This window comes from Corvus kubaryi, unplaced genomic scaffold (genome assembly GCF_017639235.1).
Source record: "Corvus kubaryi isolate FWS band 111438036 unplaced genomic scaffold, C.kubaryi_AGA036_p1.0 134, whole genome shotgun sequence".
NCBI classification, from domain to species: domain Eukaryota; kingdom Metazoa; phylum Chordata; class Aves; order Passeriformes; family Corvidae; genus Corvus; species Corvus kubaryi.
The window spans coordinates 85,475-101,599 of record NW_024580668.1 but is presented as its reverse complement, the minus strand read 5'-3'; the positions used below and the strand labels follow the sequence as shown (position 1 = coordinate 101,599).

Genomic DNA, 16,125 nt, shown 5'->3' with positions numbered 1-16,125 from the left:
GGCAGAGGAGGGAAAAGGAAAGAAAAAAAAATTAACGAATGCTTCATGAGTGAGATAAGGACCATAAAACACTTCAAGGGCAAAACAGGCTCAACCTAAGTTGCAAAGTGAATTTATTACTAACAGAATCAGAGGAGGCTAATGAGAAGTAAAATAAGCCCTTAGAACACCTTCCACCCCCCAGCCCCTCCCTCCTTCCCACCGACAGCACAGGGAGACAGGGCACGGGGGTTTGGTCAGTTCATCACTGAGATTTCCTTCTGCTGGTCCAGGAGAGGACTTGTTCCCCTGTGAGGCCGTGGGGTCCCTCCCAGGGGAGACTGTTCTCCGTGACCTTCCCCAGCGTGGGTCCACTCTCATGAGCAGCAGCCACGCTGCACCTGCTGCAGTGTGAGTCCTCCCACTGGCAAGTACTCCTCCCAGAACTGCTGCGCCATGGGTGTCTCTTTCCACGGGCTGCAGTCCTCCAAGGCCAGGCTGCTCCAGCCTGGAAGCAGGGCCCTCTCTCTCCACTGGGTCTCCTCTGGATCACAGCCTCCTCCAGGCATCCACCCGCTCCGGCGTGGGCACCTCCCCCGCGGGCCGTGGGTGGATCTTTGCATCCCCTGTGGATTCCCAGGGGCTGCAGGGGGACAACCTGATTCACCATGGTCTCACCACGGCCTGCAGAGGCATCGTGGCTCCAGCGCCTGGAGCACCTCCTCCCCCTCCTTCTTCACTGACCTTGGTGTTGCCATGTTGTTTTCCCTCACGTGTTCTCACCTCCTCCTTTTCTCTGACTAGAATCCAAAATCTTGTGACTTTTTGATTTTCTTCTTAAATATGTCATTGCAGAGGCATTACCAACCTCTCTAACTGGCCCAGTTTTGGCCAGCAGCATGTCCATCTTCAGAGCTATCAACCATTGGCCCTGTCAGACATGGTGGAAGCTTCCAGCAGCTTCCTCACAGGAGCCATCTTTGTGGCCCTCCTGCTACCTAAAACCAGGCCATGCCAAACCAATACACTCCCCTAGGGCAGGGAGCACAAGAGAGTCTGTGGTACCTAGGTTGTACTTTTTTCTCAAGGAATGATATGATTGTGCCTAATGAGTGACTCTCAGCAGTTGCTGGTGGTGAGCAGGAAATACAGTCAGAGATGGACTCCATCACACAGCAGGGAAGTTTAGATATAGATTTAGATTTCATAACTACATTCTCCTTGTGCCATTCCAGACCAAACAGAAGAGAGGAGTTCGGGGGATTTGGGCAAAGATCCATGAGAATCTCATATTGCACACTGGCAATTCATAACAAATGTTTCATTTTGCTTTTGAGCTGCAAACGCAGAAGCAAAGTTCGAGGGAGTACAGAGCACTGGAGGGTGGTGCTTCATGGAGAAACTGAGTGTCTGGACTGCACATCAGGAAGAGAATTGCAAAGAAAAGAATTGCATGTGGATAAAAGTAAAGATTCGGATATTAATCCCTTCCAAAAAAATCAAGGATCTAGCCTTGAAGAATGAACATAGGACTGGGAAAAGGCTCAGGCTGAGCACTAGGAATACTGGGACAACTTCCAGAAAGTGTTGCAGGAATCCTAGCAGTGAAGGATTGTATGGTGGATAGCAGAAAAGCACAGAGAACTGGTCCCTGAGGGTGACCCCGTAACAGCTGTGACAACTGTCGTAGTTAGTGCTTAAGGTGTGACTGCCATCTGGTGATCGTGGGGGAAGAGCAAGCATCCATTTGAATGAGCTATTTGTTCTCACTGGTGCTGGACTAGAGCATTTTCTTTCCCCTTTGCCATTCTTTTGTATTTGCATTGTACCTCCCCTCTCATGCCCTGAAGTATCCATCCATCCACCCATCCATGCCAAAGTTGGGGAAGCAGCAGCTCACAGAACAACTTCAACAAACACTGTCATCCAGTTAATTCCAAACAGCACAGTATGGGCTGGGTTTTTTCCTTCCAAGAACCACAAAGAGGAGCAAATTGTAACATGCTGTTTCTGCCCCGCTTGCACTTTTTCCATGCAGAATTCAAACCAAGCTATGTCCGGAATCGCTCTGCCCGTTCTGTATCGGTTGAGCTGGATGGAGCTGACTATAACCTGGGTTTAGAGGATGGTTACCAGCCCATCTTACCAAGGAACATCACCAAGCGGCACAAGGTGCAGAGGGCTGTTTTCCAGGAGGAGGAAGATAGAGACATGGGGGAATACAGTGGCACTGGTAGCATTGCCGAGTACACAGCCCCTAACCTGATCAAAGTAACCCACAGGTAAGTGCACATGGTAGATTTTGAAAAGCTTTTGCTCCTTAAGTGACTGCTTTACATAAATGGGTGGGTTGAAACGTGCTGAGCATGTTGTGTCCCTCTCGGATACCCAGTCTAGCTTCACTAAAATTCTTATTCCCATGTGTACAATAGTGTTCAGTTTTATTTTAGTTTCATCATTGCAGAGGGGCATGAAGCTCCTGAAGAGTTGCAGCAGTGCATTTGTGTCTTCTGCATTGGGTAGAGACAGTAACCACTCATCAGTGTATATGTTTCTAGTGAGGACAAGTAAAACTGTTTGCAACAGTGGTGTTAACTGTGTGAAACCAAAAGAGGCCTTACACCTGGAAATCAGTGTGTAGTGGATAACCTGGCCTAGCTGGAGACCAAAGGCCTTGACTGGAGCACGAACTGGTTTTGTGTCACTGGTTGCTTTGTACAGAGTTTTCTGTAACCAGTGCTAGGAGAGGAAAATCTATACTGTGACTGAAGTTGGATGGGCCAGGAGCATTGGGAAATGAAACATATTGAGAGAGAAGGAAGGCAATTGTCTGATCACTTGGACTAGTAATAAGCTAAAATAATTTCCTCAATGTTGAATCTAGGGACTGATGATGTCTCTTCAGCTGTACTTTAATTCACTTAGTCCCCATTTCCACCTGTGAATTATCAGAAAATCCACCAATCATCATTGATTACATGCATTAAATTGTTTCATGACTAGCTCATGTAAACATGCAGGAGCCAGGTAGCTGCTGTTGATATCTGTGTTTTCCATTTGACTTCTGTTCGCAGAAGTGAATTAGAAACTCACCAATATGAGGAAATGTAGGCATCAGAGAATTGTGCCCTCTTACCCCAGCTCTCATGAATGTTTAGGACCCATGAATCACTGTTTGTTTTTTCCTTCTGGAACAAATTGAATTGACTTTTGCTGCCTTACTGGGTGAATCCAAGATTCGTACAATGAACTGTCAGGAAGGTTGTGCATTATTCATGAGCTGTCCTTAGCAGAAAAGAAGGCTATGGGACAAAATACATGAGGTGGTTTAAAGAAAATAAAGCAGTATTGCAAATATTCAGCTTTGATTTAAACAAGCATTCAGAAATGACTGCATGGTATTCAACCCCTAATAAACTTTCCAGGTAAATCTGTCAAGTGGTGATTTTTGCTTTCTTCTTTATTAATTTTAAAAAATGGATTTCACTAGAAGTTAGTGAAACATCAGGATTTTATATTGCCAGAGGGTGTTTTGCTTTCAAAGTCAGGGAGATACCCTTGAAAAATTTTAATCACTTTTGTAGAAAACATCAAAATTTCTTTGCTTCTGGTTTCTGGTTTTGGGTTTCCTCTCTTTTCTTTATGGTGTACAAGATGTATGGTGTATAAGATGGTATACATCTTATAAGGAAGTACTTTATCCTTGCTCCTACTCCTGCATCACTTAATTATGCATTGGGAAATTGCCTCTGAGTAATGCTTTCAATTCTTGCTAGTTAGTAATGATTATTTATGTAGGAAGTCCAAAGAATAAACAAGAATTCTGTGCAGCACCATTTACATATAGAAATGAAGCAGTCAACAGGTTCTGCTTGATAGAAATATTCTCGTTGAATTTTTCTACTTAAAAATTTCCGTGGCAACTCAAACCCAGACTTCTTTCCTGGCTCAGAACACGCTTGTATTTTCTTGAATGAACATTGGTTTTTGAATTCTGCATGTCATTTCCAATCCATGGTCTCATTTGTCCTGGAGCTGTGTTATTAAGAGCAGCTGTTTGCATTGCTCTGAGTGTGTATGTGTAGCCACTGTAATAAACACTGTTTGCTTTTCCATGCCAAGGTGCTATATCCTGGAGAATGATACCGTTCAGTGTGACACAGATCTGTACAGGTCACTGCAAGCTTGGAAGGACCATAAACTACATATTGACCATGAGGTCAGTGATGTTTTCAGTGTGTGTTTATTTAGTGTTGCTTTCTGTGGGCTGATAGGATCAAGCTGTCTGTCTGTGTGTCTGTTTGCCTCTGGGTGTCTTTGTCCCTCCCTGGAACCTTTTGAACTCGCTGGCTGATTTCAGAATGGACATTTCAGAAATAATTAAATTATTACAAGTTTGTGAAGACAAGATGCCGAGTGGAGGAGAGAATTGCAACTGAAGGTACAGCTGAGAAATGTCATATGGCTTATGAGACAAACAAGACTTAAAGCTGTCCCCATGCTGGGAAAAAATTAATCTGGATCTTTTTAACATCTTAGTAGCTGTGTTCCCCAGTGTACCTCTGAAAACACAGTCCTTCAGTATCAAATATATAAGCCCAAGGAAAAGTGAGTTTAGTTTAGTTCATTAGTTTTGGTGCTTCTAGAATTAATTTCTTTCACTTGTTAGTGCTAGATAATTTGAACATGCTTGTTAGTGGTGAGAGTGGGAGCCATGGAAGATAGTGAAGAGGAAGCTCTTGGTGACAGTAGGATGGGTTTGAGCAGGTTAGAATAAGACTAAATCATGCTGGTTTTTTTCAACCTCTGTCTTTGTGCCTTTTTGTTGTTTTTTTTTTTTTAAAGATTGAAACTTTGCAAAATAAAATAAAAAACCTGAGGGAGGTGAGAGGTCATCTAAAGAAGAAGCGACCTGAAGAGTGTGATTGTAACAAGCTAAGGTATTTTTTGTGTACTTCAGAAAAATTATTTTTAGTGTGCAACTGTAACTGATTTATGTCCTCACAGGAGAGATCAGGATCTGTTTTTTTCAGTGGTTGCCTGCTTACTGTACTCCTGTGTACACATTCAGGGGAAGCTGAGCTGCTGCACAAGTACAAGGCCCACTGTCTGCCAGGCAGGAGTTTAATTGCCTCTGCACCGCATCAAGTGGTGATGATGTAACAGGTCATGTGGCATGGCTTGTAAACCAGTTAGTTATGCTCTTGTACTGAAGATGCTGCTATTAGATATTGGAGATTATTATTTTAAGCTGCACGTTTTTTTCTGAAAACTTTCACAAGGGCAAATCGTTATTATGGTGGAGTGATACACAAATCTGTTTTACAAATAACAGTACATGATGTATATGAATGGGGAGATGAGAGAATTTTTTCCCATCCAATTTTTTTTTCAAGGCTGGAGGTATTATCTCCTAGGATGAAATCACTGCACTATTTAGCAGGTGGGAGAGGCAGGAATTTAACAGCTGGTGGAGAGTACCTGTATTTGTAACTACTACTGACTCAGTGCACCAGATCTCTTTTTTTCATACTACAAATTATTTGTGAATGAAGTGCAGTAGGCACTTGAATAGTGATTATGCGTTAAGGTCTCTGCATAGTTGGTTCTTACACAGCCAAATATTTGCAAAATGGCCATACAATTAGCCCATTGATTATGTGGAAAGAAGGTCCATAGAATCATAGAATGTTAAGGTTCAGAAGGGACTTAAAGATCATCCAGTTGCAACCCCACTGCCATGGGCAGGAACACCTCCCACTAGACCAGGTTGCTCATGGCCTTATACAGCCTGGCTTTGAACACTGCAAGGGTTGAGGAATCTACAGCCTCCCTGGGCAACCTGTACCAGTGTCTCACCACCCTCACAGTAAAAAATTGGTTTCTAATACCTAACCTAATTTTCCCCTTTACAATTTGTACCTATTGCCCCTTGTCCTATCACTACAGTTCCAGACAGAGTCTCTCTACAGCTTCCCTGTAGGCCCTTTCAGATACTGCATGGCTGCTATGAGGTCTCCACACAACCTTCTCTTCTCCAGGCTGAAGAGCCCCAACTTTCTCAGCCTGTCTTCGCAGGGTATGTGCTCCAGTCCTCTTATCAACTTTGTGGCCTCCTCTGGACTTGCTCCAGCAGTTCCATGTCATTCTTATGTTGGGGACTGTACACAGTTGGGGTCTCACAAGAGCAGACTAGAGGGGTAGAATCCCCTTCCTGGACCTGCTGGCCACACTCCTTTGGGTGAAGCCCAGGATACATGTGGCTTTCTGGGCTGCATGCGCTCACTGTGGGCTTGGGTGCTTCATCAACCATCACCCCCACATTCTCTCCACAGAGCTGCTCACAATAACTTCTCTACCCAAACTGTAGGTTTGTCAGAGATTGCCATAATCCAGGTGCAGGACCTTGCACTTCCCTTTGTTGAACTTCATGAGGTTTGCATTGCCCCATCTCTCAAGCCTGTCAAGGTCCCTCTGTATGGCATCTCTTCTCTAGAGTGTGTGACTGCACCACACAGCTTGGTGTCATCCACAAACTTGCTGAGTGTGCCCTTGATCCCACTGTGTGTTGACAACAAAAACATTTGAGCATTATCAGCCCCAGTATCGACCCCCGAGGGACCTCACTCATCACAGGTCTCCACATGGACAATGGGCCCTTGAACGCAATTCTTTGCGTGCGACCATCCAGCCAGTTCTTCCTCCACTGAGTGATCTATCCGTCAAATCCATGTCTCTACAATTTAAAAGACAAGGATAGCATGCAGGACAGTGTCAAATGCTTTACATAAGTTCAGGTAGACAGTGTCAGTTGCTCTGCTTCCTCCACCAACACTGTAGCCCAGTCACAAAAGGCTACCAAATTTGTCAGGCGCAATTTCCCCTTTGTAAAGCCATGTTGGCTGTTACCCATCACCTCTTCAATTTCCATGTGCCCTTAGCATAGCTTCCAGAAGAATCTGATCCATGATCTTGCCGGGCATAGAAACGAGACTGACTGATCTGTGGTGTCCTGGATCTTCTGCTTTCCCCTTTTTAAAAATGGGCATTATATTTCCCTTTTTCTAGTCATCAGGGACTTGACTGCCACAATTTTTCAAAAATGGTGGATAGTGGCTTAGCAACTTTCCATGCAAGATCCCTCAGGACCCATGGAAAAATCTTATCAGGTCCCATGGGCTTGTGCACATTCCGGTTCCTTAGGTGATCTCAAACCTGATCCTGATCCAGATTCAAGCACACCTGAAACCCAGGGGCAATCGAGCTCTTGCTCTGAAAATAAGCACAACAGAAAATCTTCCAAAATTGAACAGAATTTGCCCCTGAGAAAAGCTGTTCAGAAAGAGACCAGGAGCACCTTCTCCTGCTCATGGTGATCACAGAGCCAGCTCTGAGGCTGCTGAGAGCCAGGTATCACTGGGTGTACTGTAGCCACAGTGGCAGAATGGTTATGATGAACACACACAAAAAACAAGCTGTATCTGAATGGAATCAAAACCGCAAGGCAGCTGTGCTGTTAGCTGTGGCTAAAGCACCTCTTACCAAGTAGACTCTGTGAGAGGGTGTGGATAAAACTTCTCTTTCTCACTGGTGTCACAGAATGCCTTTTTGAACTTAATGCTTAAAACCTTGGAGGTGCAACATACTCTACAGATACGAGGTATATAATTATTGTGGATGTGGCCCATGTGGGCAACGTAGTTTCAGCACCAGATCACTAAAATATGGAAAACATCAATTTCTTGGGTTATGGGAGCCCATGTCAAAAACTGCTTAAGATGTATCACTCTAGATGGTAAATAGACAGAAAGTTTATCTTGGTTTATAATCGACTGCTTTCAAAACTGATTAACTGAGTTTATATAAACTGAGCTTATTTAATATGTACTGTAAAGATGAATTTATTTTTGGTGAGTGTTTTCTAGAAAATGTAAAATAATTTTATTTTTCAGACTGATATAGAGTACACTTATATTCGTGCATGGCATTATTAAGATAACTAATCCCACTGAAATCAATGAAGTTAATCATCTGAGTTATATATGGTCAAGTGTTTGCATTTCAATTGCATTGATTTAGCATTTATAATTAGTTGATGAAATGCCCAGCATCTGTGCAAGATAAAAAAATTGACTGAAGAAGATAGTTCTTTAATAAACTTACTTTATTAATTTATTATGCAGATTAAACTTAAGAAAGCTCCCAACAGCATTAAGAACTTAAAAGATTTGTTTTGAAGGGAATTTTAATACGACAACTAACTGAATTCAGATATACTGTTTAGAAAACATTTATTAAACCAAGTTTGAGTTTGCTGATTTGCGTAGGTAGTAACTTTATCAATGAGAAAATATTGCCATTGACTGAGGCTGTTCTTTTTTTTAACTTTGGTAGTGCCACAGAAAAGGAAATTTCTGAAAAATTGTTAAGAGTTCCTGGAGACGGAGGCAAAGCAGTAGTAACTCAGCAAGAATATATGTCTGCTTACACTCTGTCTATCTCTGACTATATTAGACACTGCTCTTGCTGGGACAGTTCAATCCATCTTGTTAATGTTTTCCTGGAACTTCCAGCTAGTAATAATGGAGGACACCCACATCCCCTGCCTCCCAGCCCTACAAAGTACAGCTGGTGTTGAAATGCTTGTATTCAGAAGGAAAATAACAGGAACGTTGTATAAACTTGTCATTAGGGAATTTAGGGAATATTCAGTTGCAGAAATGTAATTTAATTACAAATCTATTTATTCTATGTGCCTCGTGTAGGGAAACAACCAGTTTAAAATAAGAGTCAATTGTAGCTGGACATGGCTGTACACTGCAGTGCAGTGTTCGCACACCGGCCGTCACTGTGGACAAAGGAGTGGAGGAAAGAGGCACAGTGAGGCTGGGAAGTGCCTGATCCAGTCGAGCGAGATTGCCTTTATTCATCACATACACTAATAAATTGAAGAGGGAAGTGACACTGGATTAAATCTGTTTCAAATCCAGTCAGATAATGTGGTAAGAGCAGGGGCAGTTGTCTTGCTGTTGTTCACCAGCAATGTTGTTTTTATTTTCCAGTTATCATTCAAAACACAAGAGCAAACTGAGACACAAAGGATCCAGTCTTCATCCTTTCAAGTAAGTGAAGGCCTGTTCCTTTGAAAGATGATGTTCAAAATGTTAATATTAACATTTGGTCTGTACACACCAGTTACACGCTAGGCAAAAGTAGTAGTATTTAATTTATCCTGTATTAAAAAGCATAAATACAGGGACACCTGGGCAAGGAACTAAGCCCATATCAAAATGCTTGTAAATTCTAAGATAAAGTCTCTGCTTTGGAAAATACCACATTGCAAACCTCAGGCCTACAAGCCCCTTTGGCTGCTTTTTTTTTTTCCCAGTGCTATTGAATTGCAGAGTCATCTCCATTTGTATGGAACACCATTTAATTAAAAAATGCAGATTCTTTCCCTCTGAGCAGCTTATTTTATTAGCTGGTTCAGGTTTTTTTAGGTGTGTTCAAGTTTAACAGAGTTTGCATGACCCTAATGTTTCATGTGTGCAGGAAAGCCCTACAGGAGAAAGACAGGCTGTGGCTGCTGCGAGAGCAGAGACGGAAGAAGAAACTGCGTAAATTGCTTAAGAGAATTAAAAATAATGACACATGCAGCATGCCTGGTCTGACCTGCTTCACCCATGACAACCAGCACTGGCAAACTGCTCCCCTGTGGACACGTAAGAATACTGTAAACTAAGGAATGGGGGGCAAATTTTGGCTAGACTGGGCCAGGATGTTGGGTTGCTGGCAGCTACTGGTTTTAGTTTACAGCTACTCTGTAACCAAAGCCATGCAGTCTTCTCCATAGTAAATAATCTCTGTTTCAGTGTTGTAGTTATTCTTGCACAAAAGGCAAGGATGTAAAACCAACTGCAAATACCCAACAGATACTGAATACTGTACAATGACCTGCATGGTATCTCACCATCTGGAATGTTTTCCAGCCAGAGAAAGCAACTAGACAAGAGGTTACTTTAGTCATGTTATGTGGGTTAGGTGTGCACAGAACAAGAAGCTGATGCTGGAAGGCATTCTTTGCTTTAGAGCTCAGGAGTGAGAGTAACTGTCTGTGAATAAAGTAATACCATAAACAGAAAGTAATTAACAGGGCTAAAGACAGAAGCATGTAGCTTATGTCTTTATAACTCTTCAATTTGCAGTGGGCCCTTTCTGTGCCTGTACCAGTGCCAACAACAACACGTACTGGTGTTTGAGGACAATCAACGAGACCCACAACTTCCTGTTCTGTGAATTTGCTACTGGATTTTTGGAGTATTTTGATCTCAATACCGATCCATATCAGGTATCTGATCATAGACCTTGAGATCACAGCTCAAGAAACACATCATTGTTACTTATCAACAATAAATTGAAATTGTGCAGTATTGCTGCAGGATGTAGTTAAGGCCTGTATCATTTAAACTAGTATAATGTGGCTCTTTCCTGTTACAAATAAACAACCTATATTCCAAAAGTTACCAAATTACAGAGCAATAGTTACTAACAAGAACCACCTGTTTATTGCAGCTAATTAATGCAGTGAATACGCTCGACAGAGATGTTCTTAATCAGTTGCATGTCCAGCTCATGGAACTCAGAAGTTGCAGAGGGTATAAGCAATGCAATCCAAGAACTAGGAACATGGATCTAGGTAAGTGCCTCTCCTATTGCACTCACAAACTCCCCAAAAGACCCTTACCATTATGAAACTTATGATTTACTTATACTAGTAATGTCCTGCTGAGGCTGACTGCGTTCTCAGATTTTTGTACGTGTTCAGTTTGTGTTATGTCATGTTTTTAAGATGAAGAATGACCCTTAGCATAGTGATAAATATTGCTGAGATGCAGGAGAAGATGAGGAAGGAACAGTACTGGAGAAAGAGGGAGAGAATACCGTAATAGCCACTGTTGTTAGGTGGTCACAGGTCAGTTCAAGTTGGAAGGGACTTCTGGAGTTCTGCTCCAAACTTCTGCTCAGTGCAGGGTCAGATATGAGGGCATACCAGCTTACTCAAGGCATCAGGAAATTTGTTAAATTCTTGAGTATTTGTTTTAAATTGTGATTTACCTCATACAGGCAATTGTTAGTAACATTGTTAATTTTCTTCATATAGGACTTAAAGATGGAAGCTACGAGCAGTACAGGTACATTTAAAAAAAAAAGTTATGTTATTATTCTTAAGTACTACCTTCATGCTGAAAGAGCAAGTGTGGGATTGGGAACCACGTGGAAAGCCCTGGCCTAAAAGAGCATTTGAAAGACCTTTTCACCCCAGTTGCTTTGAAACACTGGAGCTATTTGTTTCAATGTTACAGTATGTTCTGATCCTAGTAGTCAAAATTCTGGCTGAATTCTTCTTCCTCCTCTTTCACACTGTGTGGTGCTGGTTGCTTTCTTGGTGATGGTTAACTTTTTTTCTCCTTTTGCTGCTTGAAAATTAGGCAATTTCAGCGTCGAAAATGGCCAGATGTGAAGAGACCATCATCTGCCAAGTCACTGTGAGTTGGGAGCAATTCACCAAAAGCATTAGCTTTTACTTAGCTTTTTCCCTTCTCTTTTTGCATGCACCACCTTTTTTACCATTATCATCTATTCTCATGGAATGTTTAGGAGGAAAGTCCTCTAAATTATGCAAGAAATACGATCCTGCCATATCTTTACTGACTACTATTGCTGCACAAAACCTCTTGGTACATTTTTTTTGGGAATCTAGGAGCATTAAGGTCAAGGCAATTTCAAACAAGTTAGATGCTCAGTTGAAGAAACCAGTTATGGTCAACTGCCAGTAAAAATTAAAGTCCAATATATTGGTTTTGTCTGGATTTAAACTAGTAGCAGCTACCTAGTGGTTTTTCACACAGTCCAGAAACCGACTGATTTCTCATGAGTTGTGAGGCAGCATCATGTATTTTCTTGCTCTTTATCCAACTACAGCCTTGTACTGTGAGCAGAAAAAGGAATTTAAAACAGAAAGTAGACTACAAGACAGATTTGTATCTAAAACTGCTTTTTTCTTACTCAGCTGGCATTTAAAACTTGATGATGATCTGGCAGTTTCTCAAACTGCCAGAGCTCCAAGGTGAGGTACAAATTTACGTATATTAAAAAGTTACTGTTGCCTGTTACTGTCTCTGAATCTCCCCTTAAAAAGAAGGCAGAGACTTCATTAAAAATCATAAAGTGTTCTCAAACTGTACAGTGGGAAAACCAGGTACAAGTCCCTTTCTAGGCACAGTCTGGTCGTCTTGCCCAAGAGGAGTTGCTCCTATAATGCAGTGTTTTTATTTCCAATTGAAGAGATCTAAGACTGGCTTTAGAACCAAAATGAAGGCTGAATTAACAAGCTGTGTACAGGCTGAAGTTTCAAACACAGTTGGATTATTTCTGTCATTCAACTGCTATGCTTTTATAGGTGGTTCATGGTGTTTCCATTGTTTTTTACCGCATGGAACCATTAAAAATACCTTTCTAACTACTTTCTACAAGAATGCTATACACTAAACTGCATTTGTTTTATTTTAAAGAGGACAACTGTGGGAAGGCTGGGAGGGCTAATCTCCCCCATGTGCTGCACCTCCATGAGGATACAACCTGGCCAGGACTTGAATCCATGTACAGACTAAAAGAATTGTAACATTTGCCTGAAGAACTGGATAAACTTTGAGGCTGAAATAGATAGAATGTTTGCACTGGTGAGTGAGTTGAATAGAAGCAGTGAAATTATGGGAAATGCTGTCAGAAATACAGGTCTCTGAAATCCACTGTTGTACTGGCTTTTTTGCTTTGGATTATACCTCATCAGCTTCACAAGGCATTTTACTTCAAGACACAACTGACGCTGATTCAGGAATTGATACAGGAGGAAACCTAGCCACATCCCAAAGAGGACTGCCACTGCAGCGGCAGTGTTTACACAGACAGTTGAAGGGACCTTAAAACAATTTCCAGTTCACTTGTATCTTTAGTTGTCATGAGAAAAACTTCAAAGCCAAGTACAACTCTAAAGCAAGATTTAGAAAACAAGCTTTTTCTTATCACTGGGGTAAAGGTAATGGTCGAAAAGAACTTTGAAAAGATTCAGGAACTGAAGTCAGCAGCACTGAGTGTTCTCAATACCATGGAATTTCTTCAATTTCCTCTGAGGATACATTTTAGTTCCACATCTACTTGTTCATCGTATTGTCACCTCTATGAATATTAGAGAAAATCTTGTCTAACAGGATGCCACATTTTTGGAGGGGTTGTGTAAATATTGATCATATATACTGTTTGAAAATAAATTCCTTCAGGTTGTGAAGAAATTTGTTAATAAAAAAGAGTATAACACCCACCCACCATTTCTCAAAATGCTACTTACTGTTGCATAGTACGTCAGAATTTACTCATTTTTAAAGGTACTGAAAAATCTCAGTAAACGTACTTCTTAAATTTTAACAAAATCTGATTTGTATGACTTTTTTTATGTGGTAATATTATACTGTATGTTCAAAACCAAAACAGTTCCTTTGAGAAAGCAGTGTTTGCTTAGCAGTGTAACTTTTACATTTATTTTTTAAAAAAGGCAGCTCTGAGAGTTCAATACTTGTAGTCAATAAAGAATAATCTAGTTCTGCTTTAGTCTGCAAAAAAATAAATGTTCTGAATGACAGTTACTGTTCAAAGGTTTTCACAGGGGAAAAAACCTATAATTTTACTAAGCACAGTGTACAGAATTATTTGAGTAGTTTCATAAGGACATTATTAAATACGTTGTAGTACAGGCACTAGTAGTGAGATTTGCATTTTTAATTTGTTTCATGTTACGTTGCTACCTGTGTTTAAAGGCAAATGCCTGAGGGCGCTCATGGGACAGACTCAACCACCTGTGGCCTTCACTCCTAACAAAGACGTATTTTTTTCAAAATGCAAACTTGCCCTTGTAGAAATGCGGTGTAAAAATACAGCATGGAAATTATTTTGAAGCCCTTCCTGGTTTTCCAATTAGGAAAATCAAGTGGAATTATATCCAGGCATATAGATCCCTGGTATCACAACCCCATACTCAAAAAAATGTACTTCAATTTAGGAAGTGAGAAAAAATCCCTGCTCAGAAAGCAGAAGTGCCGTCTGTATATGGTAAGATAGGGCTTGAGTATTTGTATCATATGTGGTAAGTCAAATACACTACCCAAAGCTTTCTTGCAAGCTTTTTTTGATTATGGAAGTAAAATCTGAATGTCTGTCTTAATCTAGCCATGTATTTTCTTTATAACTTGTTACAAATTTCATGGATTATCAGAAAAATCTACTAGATGGTGAGGTCCCAGACACATACAAGTAAGTTAAAAAATACTTAAGTTCCCAAGAAATCCCACATTTTTGGTGCTTTCCAGAGAAGAGTTTTAGGTATCTGCCATTCCCTGTGTGCATGCAGAAAGAGTATGAGGTTAGATTTTTAAAAAATTTGCATGCACTTGTATGTTTAGCCTATAGTCTCTGGCAAGGTGAGGTGGTGACTGTCAAAATCCTGCAGGACCAGTGTTACTGCACCTGTTACTTTTCAGTCAAAAGCTTGAAAAGTTACCTTGTCCCTTTACAGAAAATACTGAGCTGTGAGACTTGTATGCGACACAAGAAGCAGCTGGTATATAATGAAAGGTATGTTGTTGCCAAGTTTGGGGAAAGACACCACCTCTCATCCTTTCAGCTCTTCTAGAGCCTGCTATTTAAGTTGAAAAAGATGTGAATTCTAGTCAGTGTCAGTGCTAAATGTGTGTCTCGTAAGTGAAAGGTCTCAGTTGTTATTCCCTCAGCTTTTACAGCCAACTTCGAAAAAATGTAAATCATTCTTTCCACACAGTTTTCATCAGTGATAGCAGGGAATTTTCTCTGACCTTTACAGAATAATCAGCCTTAAAGTATTAGCTCATACAGTGTCACCAAGTTCTGATTTTAAATAGAAATCTTTATTTACATTATTATTAACATCCAAAACAAAAACCAGAAGGGCAGTAATACCTTACAACCAACTTTTATAAATCAGTCCTCATGATTTTTCTGTTTTGCAAAATACAGATATTTCAAGCAATACTTATAATGTAAACTAAACTTATATGCAATTCTCAATACTGTATGCCTTCTCCTGAGAATTTTTTGAAATATTGCTCTCAGAATTACATGGTTTCACACTTGCTGTGTCATTCTGTCATCTGGTAGTCTGCACATAAATTCTAAAATAAAAGGTGTGCTAATTGGTGCAACATTTAAATAAGTTTTGTCGTGTGACAGAAACGTGGTCTGAATTTCTCACTTTGAAAGCAGTATTTTAGGCCAATAGAAAAAGTACAACTACCTACGGGTTTATTAAATGCATGGTGTCTGTGATCAAAAAAGTAACAGAGCCGTAGCAAAACAAAACTCGTTTATGCAGCAGTGATCAGAAGTTGCTGTACTAGTTAATTCATCTCTTACTGTTGAAAAATGTTACATGGGTTTTATTTTTAAAAAATTCAGAAAAATCTACTGCTATAGGACCAAAGCAAAATTGATGGTGGTAACTAAATGTCAACAGATTTCAAACTAGATGTACTATTTAGTGCTGCCATGAAAGATGCCATTTTAAAATGCATTTTAAAAGTGCCCCCTGCCCCTTCATCAAGTTTAAACTAAAAATCTTTTAATTCAGAAAAAAAAGTAGGTACTGGAAAGCTCCAGCATTCTAAACAGATGAGAAAAGGATGAGCCTTTATAGCGTCAGGCAGGTAGGTACCAATTATACATAGATGTATAAACAGAATTACTAACTTCTTAAAAAATTGCACTGCAAGATGTATATAGCAGTATATAGTCTAGAGCTCACCTAATGAAAGCAATCAGTGTTTGTAGTTTCCATCAATATAATGAACTACAAAATATAAATATTGTTCTACTCTGATTTGATATAAAAAGCAAGGGATTGTTGCCTTTCACCTTCAGTAAAAGCAGCACTTACTCAACAAATAGATATGTTCCAAGAAATGAAAAGATAAAAGTTCCTTAGGCTTTTAAAAGCTTTGCATTTATAAACACACATTAACGGGACTGAAAATTTCAAATAAATGCTGTGATAATCTATATACT

At 40.5% G+C, this 16,125-nt stretch overlaps 1 protein-coding gene across 7 annotated transcripts in view; it reads left to right on the top strand.

Annotated features, from left to right (window-relative positions):
• The window catches only part of SULF2 (sulfatase 2), a 124,708-nt gene extending 111,351 nt beyond the window's left edge, over window positions 1-13,357 (top strand). For 6 of the 7 annotated variants that reach the window (XM_042044232.1, XM_042044254.1, XM_042044270.1 and 3 more), the window contains 10 exons: window positions 2,018-2,261; window positions 4,102-4,198; window positions 4,825-4,919; window positions 9,042-9,101; window positions 9,532-9,701; window positions 10,185-10,327; window positions 10,552-10,675; window positions 11,141-11,171; window positions 11,469-11,525; window positions 12,552-13,357. In XM_042044232.1, the coding sequence (XP_041900166.1) occupies window positions 2,018-2,261; window positions 4,102-4,198; window positions 4,825-4,919; window positions 9,042-9,101; window positions 9,532-9,701; window positions 10,185-10,327; window positions 10,552-10,675; window positions 11,141-11,171; window positions 11,469-11,525; window positions 12,552-12,582 (1,052 nt within the window). In that variant the 3' untranslated portion in view covers window positions 12,583-13,357. The remainder of the gene's footprint in view (window positions 1-2,017; window positions 2,262-4,101; window positions 4,199-4,824; window positions 4,920-9,041; window positions 9,102-9,531; window positions 9,702-10,184; window positions 10,328-10,551; window positions 10,676-11,140; window positions 11,172-11,468; window positions 11,526-12,551) is intronic. The other variant, XM_042044241.1, reaches the window with a different exon arrangement.
• Window positions 13,358-16,125: the final 2,768 nt, after the last annotated feature.